Source organism: Thalia democratica, chromosome 6, assembly GCF_965202585.1.
Source record: "Thalia democratica chromosome 6, ktThaDemo2.hap1.1, whole genome shotgun sequence".
In the NCBI taxonomy this organism is placed as follows: Eukaryota; Metazoa; Chordata; class Thaliacea; order Salpida; family Salpidae; genus Thalia; species Thalia democratica.
Window position 1 is genome coordinate 64,105,146 of NC_139170.1, and position 16,263 is coordinate 64,121,408.

The window sequence follows — 16,263 nt, forward strand, 5'->3', positions numbered from 1 at the left end:
ACAAACTAATGAACTAAAAACTTTATAGTATGTTATATTATAGAAAGTATTTTAAACTTATTTATATTCCATTTGTAAATAATTACGTAAAATTACTTATTTTATTTTATATTACATTACACAAATCTCTTCAAAACTATACAAAAATTTTTGTCATGTGGTAAATGTTTAATATATTTTAAAATAATTTGTTTACTAAACAACTTAAAAAATAACTTTAAATTATGATGGTTAATTAATTCTAATAAATACAAACTTCAGAGTTTAGCAAGTAAAACTGAAGTAAAGATGTTAATTATTATATTGTTAATGACTTTTCTTTTCCATTTAATGCAATTTGCGTATTTAACTCAGGTCTTACTTCCTCAATCAATACTGATTCCAGGTTGTAGAGTACGTTTTGTATAGTCATATATATGAATGGTCAAAATAAAAGCAAAAAAAAGTAAAAAAAAATGTTTGTGATGTTTGCAAGTAAACATTTAAAAGAAAAATAAAATCAATCACAATTTAAATAAAAACCAACAAAATATATTACAAGAGATTAACAACCGATCAGAAATACTAATTGTATTTAACTTATTCAAGATAAAGTTCGGAGTTTGGTTACGTTTTAGTTTTTAAAAAAGTTAAATTTGTACATTGCCTGCTCATTTTAAGTTTTAGAAACGGGTACTTAAAAAATTTTGTAAAATAAATGTATTATAAATTTATGTATAAATACAAAGTAAATTTTAATACTTTAAAATAAGTTTTGTAAGATATTAATGTATATTTGTTTTTAGTTATTTTATAAAAATTAAGTAAATTTATAACCATGAGTTAATAAATTGAAAACAACAAAGCTTAATACAAAAGTTTGACAACAGACTAGAAACACCATATTTATTGAAATTAATTAAGTTGAAGTTAAATATCTCTGGTTTAACTTAAGTTTTCGAAAGGGGTTAAATGTGTATTTTGTTTACATATTTAAAGTTTCAGTTTCAATTTCAAATCTATTTCATATTGATAATTTGATAAATAACTAATGAAAATTGACTGTTGTTTAAAATTAGTTAGATTATTTTAGAAAATTTTGACTAGTTTTTATTTTAACCTATATATATGATGACGAAATAATTAAGATAACACCAAAAAAGATAATTTGTAATTAAAGTAAATATTTGAAAAAATATTTAGTTCCTAAGGTTGTGAAGCTTTGTTGTGAAGTTATAGTTTATACTGGTTACTATACTAGGTTTATTGTCATTTAAAAGATTTTATTTTCTTCACAAACATACTTTAGCACTTATATAAAATAAAAACTCCTTTAAAATTATTAATATATTTGTTAACAACGACAAGTAAAATATTTTGATCAAGTAAAAGACCTTATATTGAAAAAATTATAATTGAATATGTTATGAATTAAGAAATACTATTTAACTTTATTTACAGATTCCTGTGTTATAGAGAACTTATGATAAATTAAAATACTTTGAGGCTAAACAAAAATTTCTAGAGAGCTTCTCACTTAATTAGCCTTTATACAATTAAGATAAAAGTTATATTGAGTTTATTACTTATTTTTTGTAACCTATATAAAATTAGTTTACTAATTACCTAACCAACTAATTATTCATTTAAAATTATATAAAGTGCTTGTCCATTGAAACTTGTTAGTTTGTTTACTTGTGATTATCGCTTTAGCGTGAAACATTTGTTAAATAACAAACTCTATATAACTTTTGTCTTAATTGTATTTTTTAGCTATAATAATTTACCGTGTTTCGTATTTTTAAATTTTATAAATTTTAATACAAAAATTAATTTGAAAGTAACAAACAGCTAGAATACGTATACTATAAAGAATTTTCTGCTCCGACTACTATAAATTGACAACGTTAATTTATTCCTAATTTTAGGTTTGATTGTACAATATCCTTTTTTTAAAATCGATTGTATTGCTTATTTTGCAAAATCTTGTTATAAGTTATTATCAGAATTGTACTTTGCAAGTAAACTTTTAATATTCAAAGAAAAATACAACTTCTATATAACAATTTATCTTATAAAACTACTTCGTAACATTATCAAAAAAAAAGTGTACTTTATGGATAGATATGAATTAAATGATAAAACCTTATGTTTCCTTTATAAATTTTTAAAAATATATATAAAAAGAAGAGTTAAAAACAACTCTCACAATACCTTGTGAGAATAATAAGTTTCAATAATAAGTATATTAGTCACTAAATTATACAATTTATATATATACAAATTTGAGAGTTTTATAAAAATCCTTAGAATTTTTTCTAAGCAAATGCTTATATTAATTTTTATAATTAAATATTTTTAGAAGAATATTTTGAGACAAGTTATTTTTATGGTAACACTAAAAGTCTAATTATATTTATTAAAATTATGATTTATTCTACTAAAATGATGGTTTTGTACTTTGACTTCATTGGTTTAAGATAGTTTGTCTATATTTTGAACTCATTCACTTATTAATAAGTACAGTAGTTTATTAATAATTAAAAAACAAATTAAATTGACTTAATAAAATAATGCTCTTAATACTTATTTTGTATGTTAAAGTAAGTATTTTAAATTTATTTTTAAAACTAGGTTAAAAAATAATTGATAATTAACATTTTTAAAGTTAAAAAAAATACACGTCGTGTTGTGAGTAGTTAAATTCTAACTGCAATTAGTATATAATATTTACAAAAGAGTAAACATATGTAGTTTTGAAATTCTAAATGCAGTTTATAAATTCTAAACTGGTTTTACTCCAACAATAACTTTAGAAAATTATTATTCATAATTTATCACTAACTTCTACAGTAGTTTTTTTACTTATATATGCTTAACTTTAGAACTAAATGGATTTTAATTAAGTATTTTACTTCTAACTAATACTTTAATGTTCTAAAAAATTTAACAAACTTAAATGTTTTAACTTAATTTTATCATCATTATATTATAGTTTGAACTTACGTTTTTTGTTTTAATAACTAGGATTAGAAAACTTGAATTTATTTGTTTATATTTTGATATATATTTGAAATTAATACGAATTAAATCTAACAGTGTGAAACATATTCTACTAAAAACTTATTTGAGATGTTTTGTTAAGAAAACTTCAACAGTGTTATAAAAGAAAACAAATTGAATCTATTAAATAAACTAATTATAATAAAAAAGTTGTATCTTCTATATTTCAATATACTTGATGTCTAGTCATTTATTGTCTAAATTTTTAAAAGTTAACAACCGTTAGTGTATAATTTACGAGAAAAATTCAAACAATTGTTATATACTTATAAATTTAAGTATGAAGAATTGCCTGAAATAATATTTTATAAAAATAGAATATAGGTTAATAATCATTAAAAAGTATTTATAAACAATAAGCAAAGAATAAAATTGTTTCATTAAAAAGCTTATTAAGGTTATATTTTGTGTAGTATGCTATTTGAAATTCGATGACTGACTAAATGAACATTGTAATGTATTTAACTAATTTATCTTTTACATTAAATAGTTTTATACTATGATTAAAACTTTAACTATGGATAAATATGAACCTACCAAAGATAGTCTAACTCCTAAAAGTTTTGAATGTGATGTTTGTAAAAAAAGCTTTAAATATATATCAAGTTTAATTAGACACAAAAGAGTTCATACAGGAGAAAAACCATACAAGTGTGATGTTTGTGATAAAAGTTTTACAGCTAATCATAATTTGGTTGTTCACAAAAAAGTTCATACAGGAGAAAAGCTATTCAAATGTGATAGTTGTGACAGAAGTTTTGCTCGAAAAGGAATCTTAACAACTCACATGTTAATACATAGTGGTATAAAAGAATTTCAATGTTTTGTTTGTTTAAGAAAACTTTCAACAAAAGCTGCACTTAAACAGCACATGGTTACTCACACTAAAGAAAAGTTATTTAAATGTTATTTGTGTGAAAGAAGTTTCGCTCAAAAAGGTAGTCTTACGAAACATGAGCTAGTTCATACTGGAATAAAAGAACATCAGTGTGAAATTTGTGAAAAGAAATTTTCACTAAAATGTAATTTGTTCCGTCATATGTTGACCCATACTAAAGTTAAAGCTTATGAATGTGATATATGCAAGAAGAAATTTTCTGATAAAAGTCATTTAGTCAAACACTTTAGAATTCACTTAGGAGAGAAACCTTATGGTTGTGCAGAGTGTGGAAAATGGTTTACTCAAGCTTCTAACCGAAATACACATATACGTACTCATCATAAAAAACTAAATGCAGTGCAACAATCAGAACTGAAGTGTAAAATACAAAGAAGTATTGTTTATGATTACCTTAAAAGAATATCTAAATACAATTCTAGATAAAATTATATTGATGTTGGTTAGTTATTTAACTGAAAGATTGTTGAAAAGGTACCAATAACTTGTTTGAGCTAAATTAATTTATTAAAACTCTCATCTTTAAAGCTATATTGTTATAATTTTTTTTTTGCTTTATATTATATGTGGATTAAAAACTATTCACGATTTTATAATTTTAACCAATGTTGCAGTTTTAAGCCGAGCTATAATGTTTTGTTTAATTGTTTTATATATTTGGTGTGTTGTTTTTTTTTTGTTTAAACTGTTATTTATAATCTAAAAAAGAACAGACTTTTGTTAATAGAAATTTTTTAAAAAACTATGTTAAACAGGTATGCGAACTATAAAGAAAATATTTGTATTACATTGTATATAAAAATTTTATGTATAAATTTTCTTTATAAATATATAAAATTTTATATATTGTTTTAACTTTAATGCATTTTTATTTATACTAGCTTTGTTTAACTATTAGGTTTAACTTTAATCTATTTTTGGTAATAAACTAGTATGATTTTTAGCATTTTGTTTATCTAAATAAAAGTTTATTCAAAATAATACTTGAATCATTTAATGCCAGTTTTATATGCCTTATTTTCTATATGAATATAAACGTGCTTTGTAGTTTGAAGGTAGTATAGTAAATAAGGAAAACATACGTAAATGCCAGTCTGAGACAGCAAAAATTGTTAAGAAGTTTTTGATTTTGTTCTCTTATCCTTAACCCACATTACCCAAAAATATTAAAAAATAACAATAACTTTAGTAATTGAAATATGAGATTACACAAAAAAAGCTGTTTGCCGTCTTCGCAAATAATTAATTCAGACTGACTTAGTACACTAGCGAATCAAGACTAATTAAAATTTAACTAAGATTATATATTGATTTTAAATTATATATACTTTTTGTTCAACTTAAATTAATTGAATTCATTACTAAAATAAGTTTGAAACTTATAATCGTCATCTTTCTGAGAAAATTAAACTAAATTGATAATTGTTATAACTTGAAACCCCTTCATCTAAATCAGCAGTTACGAATCAAAAAAAAAAACACTATGTTTAGCAAATTTGACTAATAGAATTTATAAGTTTATTCTTACAGTTTGTTGAACGACTAATAAGACGCTCATAATTAGAAGGTATAGGATATGGTGTACGAAAAACTTCTCAGTTATCAAGTCACACACCAGTTAATACCTTCTTACTTCTTGTCCAGGACTGGGTCTTATTTTGTCTAATAACAAATAAAAATAACAATTTTATAATCAAGAATTATGATTTTTGATATTACACGATTAACCTAGATTGTAAGTACTTCTATATATAAATATCTATTGAATTTTAAATTTGAGGTTTATTAAATTAATTGGTTAATAACAGTAAATATTTTTACCGAACTCTAAATCTAAAAGAAAAAACTTGAGTCTTTTTTCTATTACATTATTTACAAGTAAATTTATTTTTACGACATGACTTTGCAGAATACGTCTCAGCAGAATTAATTTTAGAGCACATTTTAAAATAATTGATGTAAGGACTTTAATTTTGTTTGTTCTTTGTAAGTGATTTGTTACAATTCATTTAAAACAGATATTTAGTATACTAAAATTGAGTTTACCGCTGCGAGATATCGTTCATACATCGTTAAAAATATTTTAACATAAACAACTTAAGCACAATTGCAAAAAATAAAAACTATAGAAAACTTCATAAGCTTTTCAAAAATAACAAGATTTTACACATTAGAACTTAGATGTTTAGAAATTAACTTGCAAAATGTGTGACAAAATCTACAAAGTTAGTATTTTTTTAGTTATAAAGAACATTTTTTTTAAAGTGTATAAAAGTTTTTTCAAACAAATGTAAAACTTATAAGTAAAAAATTAAAACAATTACTCAAAAAACTAATACCGTTGTTATAAAAGTTTACTTATGAACACCTTAAAGTTACTTACAAGCTCTTAAAATGCACATATTTGCGAAAGAAACTTTAAAAAGTATAGAAATTATGTTGCTATCTTTCTACAATGTACATAGTTGAAACCTATACTTAAAAAAAAAAAACTAATAGAAACAAAAAATGTTCAAAATAGTATATCTATAATAAAAAAATCATACTATATTTGGTTACAATAATTATCATGATTAATGTGAAATTCATTTGAAATTTCTTCACAAAATGTTGGAATTATAATTTGTAAAATGAATGTTTTATAAGTTATTCTCGACGACTTGAATTAAAGTTAAATTAAATTTATAGTTTTATAAATATTGTTTTTAATAAGTTTCGACAACAGTAATAAAAAAATCATTCATAAAGAACACGACGTAACCTAAAGTAAAATATTTTACTAAAATTTTATTTAGAGCTTTAGTTGCATGTGATATATGATTTAATTTTTTACATTGATCTACTAAAGTTTTCCAAATATTCGAAGTTGTTCTTTAAACATAATTTTTGTAAATAAATAATGTTTATTACGTACAATTATTAAAAATTGCCAACTAGGTACGAACTGCCGTTCAGTAATAGCCGAAAATGCGATGTCAGATACCAAATCAAAATAAACTTGCTTTTTTAAAGATTTAAAGCTAGCCTGAATTGTCCTCGTTAGCCTAAGTGACATGATAATGTGGTAACCACAGCTGATATATACAAGCAAAAAAAGTAAAACGTCAACTTATAAAATTCTTAAGCATTTTTAATCCAGTAGTGTCAATATTGACTATGTTTTGACTAATATTTACTATCCAATCAATCACAACTTACAATAAAAAGAATTAAAACAAAAAGATTAACAACTGATCAGAAATACCAGTTGTATTTAACTTATTTAAGATAAAATTTGGATTCTTGTCAGGTTTTTTTTTTTAAAGGTTAAACTTGTACATTTTAAGTTATAGATACGGGTACTTAAGAAATTTTTTAATAAATGTGTGTATTTGTTTGATTATTTTTAAGAAAATAAACTAAATTTTTAATCATGAATAAGTAAATTGAAATCTACAAAGCTTATACAAAAGTTTAACAACAGATTAGAAACACCAGATTTATTTAAATTATTTAATTTTAAGTTTAATATCTCTGGTTTAACTAAAGTTTTTAAAAAGTCGATAAATGTGTATATTACTAACATGTTTTAAATTTCACATGTAAGTTCAACTCAATTTCATTTTGTTAATTAGATAGATAACTAGTTTAGATTGATCGTTGTATAAAGTTAGTTCAACTATTTTTAAAAAAATTGGCTGATTTTTAATATAACTTATATGCATGGTGACCAAATAGTTGAGTAAAAACAAGAAAAAGGTGTGATAGTATAAAAAGTTTTTGGTACATAAGGTTGTTAAGTTAATATATTTCTTATAAAGCTATAGTTTATATTGCTTGCTATACTAGATTTATTGTCATAAAAATGGTTTGCTTTTCCAATTATACTTTAGTACTTACATAAAGTAAAATTAAAAATTTCTTTATAATTATTAATAAACTTGTTAAGTACAACTTTTACTAATATTTTAAACAAATAGAAGAACACTTTTTTTAAAATGTTCAGAGCTGAATAAATAAATAATTAATTATTGAATTTTTTTTTATTGAACCTGTGTTGTAGAGAAACTAGGATAAATTAAGATACATTTAGTTTATTTTTACTTACTACAAAGTGAGATATTTTTTTTTTACATTTCCTTCTTTGTGAAACACTATTGTGACCATAAATGGGCATGAAAATTATTTCACTGTGTACACATAGTTTAATAAAGGAAAATATTTGTATCACTATGTTTAGAGTAACTACAAACAATCAAAATATCTTTTTTTAATATTAATTCAAATTATTAATGTTCAGATGCCTACAAAAAATTGTTTTTTAACAGTTTATATTTAAAAATCTATTTTTGGCTTGTTTTAAACAATTACAAAATGTGTCCCAAAAGTGGTTTTAAACTTACAAATTCATAAGTTTAGTAATTCTAAACTTAAATAAATGAACTTTTTTGTGAAATAATAAAATATATTTATTAATCGTAGAACAAAGGAATAAATATAAAAATTAATATTTCTCAAAAAAACATGTTAATTTTTCATGATTTTATCTAAAATGTTCCAAAATTAAAAGATTATTAGATTAATCTGTACCTTGACATTATCATACGTTATTAGCTAAAAGTAAAACGACTTTATTGACATTAATTGTTTACCTTCAATTCTTAAAAGGTTTTGTTTACTAACTATGGACAATAATAGACCAATTGGGAATAATCTAAGTGGTAAATGTTTTATTTGTGATGATTGCAAGAAAAGTTTCAAAAATAAGTTACGTTTTACAATTCACCAAAGAGTTCATACGGAAGAAAATCCGTACAAATGTGAACATTGTAATAAAATTTTTAAGCAGAAATGCAGTTTAACAAGACATATGTTGTTACATAGCGGAAAGTAAGATTTTCAATGTATTGTTTGTTTGAAGGAATTTGCACGAAAAAGTGATTTAAATCGACACATGGTTACCCACACTCTAGAAAAAGACTTCAACTGTGACCAGTGTGATAAAAATTTTACTAAGAAGAGTAGTGTAAAGAGTCATATGTTACTTCACACTGGAAAGGAAATATATACTGGAATGAAAGAATATTAATGTGAAGTTTGTAAAAAGAAATTTTCTAGGAAAAATAGTTTGAAACGTCATATCTTGACTCATTCCAAAATAAAAGCTCATGAATGTGATATTTGCATGAAGAAATTTTCAGAAAAAAGTAGTTTAGTCAGACATTTTAGAATTCACTTAGGAGAAAAACCTTATGGTTGTGCAGAATGTGGAAAATGGTATACTTACAATTCTACTCTTAATAGTCACATACGGACTCATCATAAGGAACTAAGTAAAGAACAACAAACAGATCTAAAGTGTAAAATTCAAAGAACAATAGTTCATGAATATCTTAAGTCAATATCTGAATACAACTCTAAGTAGTTTATATTTAGGATTTTTTTACTGATGAAATGAGATTAAGCTCTCTCTGATGTAAACACTTGTCTAACAACCTATAAATTTTCACACTAACCTAGGATATTTTAGGTTAGTTTATAACTATATATGTTTGTTTTTTAACTTTAAAATTACAAATGTCCTTTATAATCTGAATGAAGAAAATTCTTATATCTATAACATTGCAACTTATTGATATCATTGCTGTATAATTTTATATAAAATGATACATTGTTTATTTTTTATTGATTTTGTTATTTAATTAGATTTTTCTTGAATAATAAATTTATCTTAGATTTGAAGCTTAGTTTATTATAGGCAATGAATTAAAGTAAATTAAGTTTTTTTTTGTTAACAACATAATGTAAATTTAAAGCCTTAAAGATATTGATCTAAACCCAGTTTGTTTATAATCTATTTTATAAGGGAGTCCTTACTAAAATTTAAATAAGTTAAAAGATTGGTATATGTTTAATATATAATTAGATTGTTTTTATTAAAGTTAATTTGAAAAAATTAGTTTAAATTGAGTTTGATTATTTATTACTAATAGAAATACAAATAGTTTTTTAGTTGTCAAAAGTCTGTTTCACTTAACTCTTCAACTACACTGAATCTTGAAGTCGTAAAAACTTAAAAATGTTCTTAACTATTATTTTAGCATATAATTTTATTAGTTTGAAAAGCAGCATTATACCAATTGAATATAAAAATTAACTAGTAAGTGTCTTAATTTACACGTATATGTGAAGTTATTTAAATATTCTCGATGACCTAAATTAAAGGTTTTACTATATTTTTAGTTTTATAAAATCTTCTTTTTAATAAGTATTAATAATAATAAAAAACACAACTTAACTTATTGATAACTAACACAACAAATTTGTAAAGAACACAACCTAACTTAAAAAGATTTTTTTTTTATAAAATTTAATTTCTAGTTGCAAGTGTTATTGTTTACTATATTTATGTAATAAAGTTTGCTAAGAAATTAATGTTGGTTTTATAACATATTTTTTAAAAATGATATGTTTATTATGTACAGTAACCTGCCAACAAAGTACGAACTGCAGGTATGGTACGCACTTTTTAGCCGACAAATGTGGTGTTCAGAAATCAAATCACAATAAACTAGATTTTTAAATAATTTAAAGCTAGCATGATCTGTCCTGCTTAGCCTAAGTGACCTGAAATTGTGGTAAACTAGATAAATACATACAAAAAAAATAAGTAAAAGGTCAACTTATAAAAATTCTTAAGTGCGTATTTAAAATCTATTACTGCAAATATCGACTTTGAAAATAACAGTATACTTCCTCCCAAGAGCACAACATTATTTTATTGTTTTGTTTTCTAGCAAAACTACCAGTAAAATACAAATACTGCCAAATAATAAGTAATCATGAATAAAATTTAGATTAACAAACCCAATTTACAAAAGCTATTATCAATAATTTCATATATATTTAGTTTATTATATATATGTGTTGTGTAAAATTTACAATCACTTGTTCAATTCAAATCTCACTAATCTCACTAATTCTCACTAATCTATTTTTACGTAAAAACTTCCTTTTGCAAATATCACATTTATAAGTTTTTACTTTAGTATGAGTCAACGTATGAATTTTCATATTACTTTTCTGAGAAAACTTCTTCTCACAAACTTCACATTGATGCATTGGTTGTGCAGAATGTGGAAAATGGTTTACTAAATCTACTAATCGCAATTCACATATACGTACTTGTCATAAGGAGCTGAGTAAAGAACAACAATCAGAATTAAAGTACAAAATACAAAGAAGTATTGTTCATGACTACCTTGATACAATTTCTGAATACAATTCTAATTACTGTTAGCAGATCATTTGTTGTGAAATTAAGTTTGTCGGAAGTATTTTGATAACTCTTTTTTATGAAAATTTTTATTAACACCATTTATAATTTTCACTAATATCTGTGACTCTATTTTTTTTACTATTTATTATGATGGAGTTATTTAAATATTAAAAAAATATACTTTAAAAGCTGTGATATTGAACAATCTTATTCTTTAATCTCTTTTTATAATTATTTATTAATATTTTTTTTTAAATATACGTAATCTATTAAGATTTCGATTGTGTATATATTGTACATACGATAATTTTTAAACAATTCAATTGTGATATATTTTGAGTTTGTTAAAAAATAACTTTTAAAAAGGGAGCAATTTTTTTATCATAATTAAAAAATTTTGTTTTTATTTTTGTAATAACTTGAAATAAAATATTTCTTTTTTATTTTATATTTAATACTATATTATTGTAAATCATAACGTTTTAACTTAATTTAAGCTTTATAAGTGCATAAGAAATGATTTTTTTAAAGAACCTTTTGTTAAATTGTTATTTATTGATACTGATGAATTAAAAAAAGTAGTTAAATTAGTTCGTTTCTTTAAAATTCACTTCAAATAAGTACTTGTTGGTTCAAAGGATATGATCTAATCAGCATTAAACGATATTATAACAGAGTTTGAGTTTTAATTTACATTATTCGTATTATATTGGGCTATGAAGAAGTTAGTGAGTGCACTAAATGATTTGTTTATTTTAATAATAGTAAAACAAACCCCTTAATGAATTTTGTTTCAAACTAATTTTGAAAATATGTTTTAAGTTGATAAACTCTAAATATTTTGTTATTAACAACATATTTAAATTGTCATTTAAAATAAGTTAAATTTTTAGAGTAGTGCTTTTACCTTTATTCGCAAATTATTCAGTTATAACCCGCGCTCAAATCATACCTTATTAAAACTGAGAAATACTTACCGACCAAGGGTAAGAGTTAGGACTGACAATAAGAGTAAAAATGAATATGTAAAAAAAAAAAATGTTATGGAGTGCTGCAGTTGGTAATTTTAGAATAAATGTTTTATAACGTATTCGGTTAGCTAAAAACTTGTATTGAGCGTCTTAATAAAAGTTTTGGTTGTTTCACAAGTTGATCTTGTTTATAAACAATTTGAATTTAATTTTCAAATTATTTGTTAAAATTTTATTCAACAATTGCTACATTAACTAAAACTGTTTCTCCTAAAAGAATCTTAAGATCTTTTTAAGTTACAATAAAATAACACGAAGCACAAAAATATATAATAAGATCAAGTAATGAGAAACTTATCAATTAGTAATTAATCCGCATTGTAGTTATGTACTTAAGTAAATATAAGAGAAATTAATTATTTTGAAAATAAAATTTAAAAAAAAATTGTCAAAATAGTAATTAATATTTAAGCTGACAATAATAATAATAATAATAAAACTTAGGGTGTTGTAACCAATCTAAAACATTTTTACAACAATAACTGGTTTTAAAATAGGGACACATGAAAGTAAGTTCTTTTATTATTTATTAATGACTATTAAGTGTCTTACATATAACTCTGTCCCGTTCGGCAATGGCTATTTTTAAATTCAGATTTAAATCATTGAGCTCTTATGTTTTAAACATTCTAATTCATATAGTTTCTAACTTATGTGATAAATTGTTTGTAGATTTTTTTAAAACATATTCATTTGTCTGTATTGTGTAGCTCTATTTACATAAGCTTGAAATTATTTTTTAAGTTACTTTCATCTAAATTCAGTTTGAATGCATCTTCAAGTAACTTTTGTAACTTGTGCGATAAAAGTTTTACTGTTGAACAATTATTAAAGGCTGGTGTAGACATGGTAGTACATACTGGTGTAAAAGAAAATCAGTGTAAAATTTGTGAGAAAAATTTAATTTTAGAAATTATAACTTGAGCGTGGTTAACTAATTAAAGCTTACACAGCCAAAATTTTTACAAGAAACAAGACAGTATAGTTTGAATTAATTAAAAAATTGTTTTAAATACTACTACCGGGGATAGTTTTGACACTAAAAACAGTGTTTTATACAAAGTCTGAAGTTCAAAATTGTAAAATAAAGTTATTTCAAAAGCCTAGCATCAATTCTAAAATTGTTCAACTTGCAGGTAACTTCAAAATTTTTTGACTTGGTTACTTTGCAGTAGATTTGTCTAGTTGGTTGTTAATAAAAATTTAGATTCAAAGTTAATAGTTTTTTTTACAGTTATCTTGAATTTAAAGAGAAATAAATATACTTTCTATTAAACGAAGTTTTGAAATGAATTCAGTAGCTAATTACAACAACTAACATTATTAAGTCAAAAATGTTCTTGATTCAGATTGGTTAATAAGTATTCCTGCATTGCAAATTGTTGTTTACAAGAAAGCACAACATTAAAAAACTAACATTTAATGATATAATAAGACTAATACAGTTTAAGTTTGTTTAAATCAGGGATAAAAGTTTTTCTAGTCAGTCAAAATCACTCAAAATAGCATTTCTCGGATAGGCAAACAAAATGTTTGAGTTAGCCAATTAATTAAAATAATCATATTTAAAAAAAACAGTTATTATAATAAATTTGTTTGCTAGAATAAAGTTTTTAAAACCTGCTACTATGTACAGGAAATCATTTGATTAATAGTTCTTTGTATTTAAAAGATTTATGCCATAAGTTTAACAGTTCGTGATTTATATATAGTGAAATAATTCTGAAACAATTCTATGTTATTTATAAAATAAATAATCTAAATTACTGCTAAAAACATCAGTCATAAAAATATATGATATACACATTTTGCTTTATAATTGTATTATTTTGTTTATACGTGTAAAAGGCATAGTTATGTTTCAATTCTTAAATGAAATAAAGATAATAGCTTTATTTTGAGAAACTTTATTAAGTAACTAACAAATATTTTATACTTAGTAATCACAAGATATTTTAGTTGTAGACTTACCTTTTTTGAACAAAATATAATATTTGCAATTGAAGAGATATTTTGTAAGCTTTTAGCTATACTTACATTACAATTCTTATCTGCTTTCGCAATAATCACAAGTAAATAAACATAAGTATAAACAAAAATAAAAGTAGTAAAAACGTTCATTTCAAAATAACTAGTTTTTGAAAATATAAGTAAGTATACTTTTATAATAAAATTATTAATATAGTTATACAACTAAGTTACATAATTCTGAAAAATAATGATTACATAGTTTTTCTATTAAAAATGAATATCATTTTTGTTATGCTTAAGTGAGGTGAAAAAATAAATCATATTGCATTTATTAAATAAACTAACATAACCATTAAAAATATGTGTTTTTTAATAAAATATATTTTCATTGACTAGTCCAGTGTGTTGAGATAAGTTTTGTAGTAATTTATTATGCCAATTTTCAAAAGTTAATGACCGTTTATGAATAAACTAAGAAACATTTTTGTATAACTTTTATATATTTGCAAACTATAAATCAAGAATTTTTTATTGTAGTAGAATTTAATAGGCTAATAATCATCATAAAATTTTTATAAACAATGAACAATAAACAGACAATAGTAAAATTTGGTTTATTAAAAACCTATTGTAGCTAAATCATTTGATATATAAATTTTTTGTGCTATTTGAAATTGGATAAGAAACTTGATAAACATCTTGTTATATTGCTTTATATTTAATTTTCACATTAAATAGCTTTTTTCTAACAATTTTAACGATGGATAAACATGGACCTACAAATGTTATTCTAAATGCTAAAAGTATTAGTTGTGATGTTTGTGAGAAAAGTTTTAAACATAAATCAAGTTTTATCACACACAAAAGAGTTCATTCCGGAGAAAAACCATTCAAGTGTGATATTTGTGATAAAAGTTTTACAGCTAAACATAATTTGATTGTTCACAAAAGAGTTCATACAGGAGAAAAACCTTTCAAATGTGATAGTTGTGACAAGAGTTTTGCTGGAAAAGGAAACTTAACAAAACATATGCTGGTACATAGTGGTAAGAAAGAATTTCAATGCTATGTTTGTTTGAATGAATTCGCATATAAGCAGGTTTTAAAACAACACATGGTTACTCATACTAAAGAAAAAGCTTTCAAATGCAATATATGTGACAAATCTTTTACCCTAAAGCATCATGTTAAGACACATATGTTAGTTCACACTGGAATAAAAGAACATCAATGTGAAATTTGTGAGAAGAAGTTTTCTCAAAAAAGTGATTTAAACCGACATATGTTGATTCATACCAAAGTAAAAGCTCATGAGTGTGATATTTGCAAGAAGAAGTTTTCACACAAAAGTGCCTTAGTCAGACACTTCAGAATTCACTTAGGTGAAAAACCTTATGGTTGTGCAGAATGTGGAAAATGGTTTACGCAACCTTCTGGTCGAAATTATCATTTACGTACTTGTCATAAGGAACTTCGTAAAGAACAACAATCAGAACTGAAGTGTAAAATACAAAAAAGTATTGTTTATGACTACCTTAAGACAATCTCTGATTACAATTCTAAGTAGCCTTGTTTTTAGCTGTTTGTTGTTTATTAAAATGCAGCTAAAAACTTCAAAGATTTCTTGTTGTTGTATAAAACTATTTATAATGCAATTTAAATTTTGAATTAAAAAAATGACACTTTAGTACGGTTTTTTGCGGTATATATTTTATAAATTGCATTTTTAATTAAAAAAAAAAATTAAGTTTGAAAATATAAACTACTTTAAAATTTTTAATTTTGTATTTGAAACTGTGTTGATAATATTTTAAAGTGTACCTCGCGTAGTAAGCTAAAGAATAGATTATATTAAAAATTGTATTTGATACTTATATATAAATAAGTATATTATTTAAATTTTCTATTTTCTTTTTTTTGTTGTAGAATGAAAAGTTTTATTTTAACTGTAATATAGTTTATTTTTAATAAATAGTTAAAATATAGATATATTTATGGAATTTTGTTTTAATAAATGTAAAATGTTAAAAACCTTCAGTGCATAACTTAGTTATTTTAAAATT

The 16,263-nt window shown here is 23.0% G+C and overlaps 2 protein-coding genes across 2 annotated transcripts; both read left to right on the forward strand.

The window, feature by feature from the left end:
* The first annotated feature begins 3,559 nt into the window (after positions 1-3,559).
* LOC145839311 (uncharacterized) lies at positions 3,560-4,366 on the forward strand. Its single transcript, XM_082946905.1, has one exon. The coding sequence runs from the start codon at positions 3,560-3,562 to the stop codon at positions 4,364-4,366; it is 807 nt and encodes a 268-aa protein (XP_082803031.1).
* Positions 4,367-14,960: 10,594 nt separating this feature from the next.
* Positions 14,961-15,767, forward strand: LOC145839312 (uncharacterized). The gene has a single exon (XM_082946906.1). It carries the CDS (start codon positions 14,961-14,963, stop codon positions 15,765-15,767), a length of 807 nt encoding a protein of 268 aa, XP_082803032.1.
* Positions 15,768-16,263: the final 496 nt, after the last annotated feature.

Bases quoted from the DNA above. Each gene is read 5' to 3' on its own strand.
- LOC145839311 (XM_082946905.1), top strand. From the start codon at position 3,560: ATGGATAAATATGAACCTACCAAAGATAGTCTAACTCCTAAAAGTTTT.
- LOC145839312 (XM_082946906.1), top strand. From the start codon at position 14,961: ATGGATAAACATGGACCTACAAATGTTATTCTAAATGCTAAAAGTATT.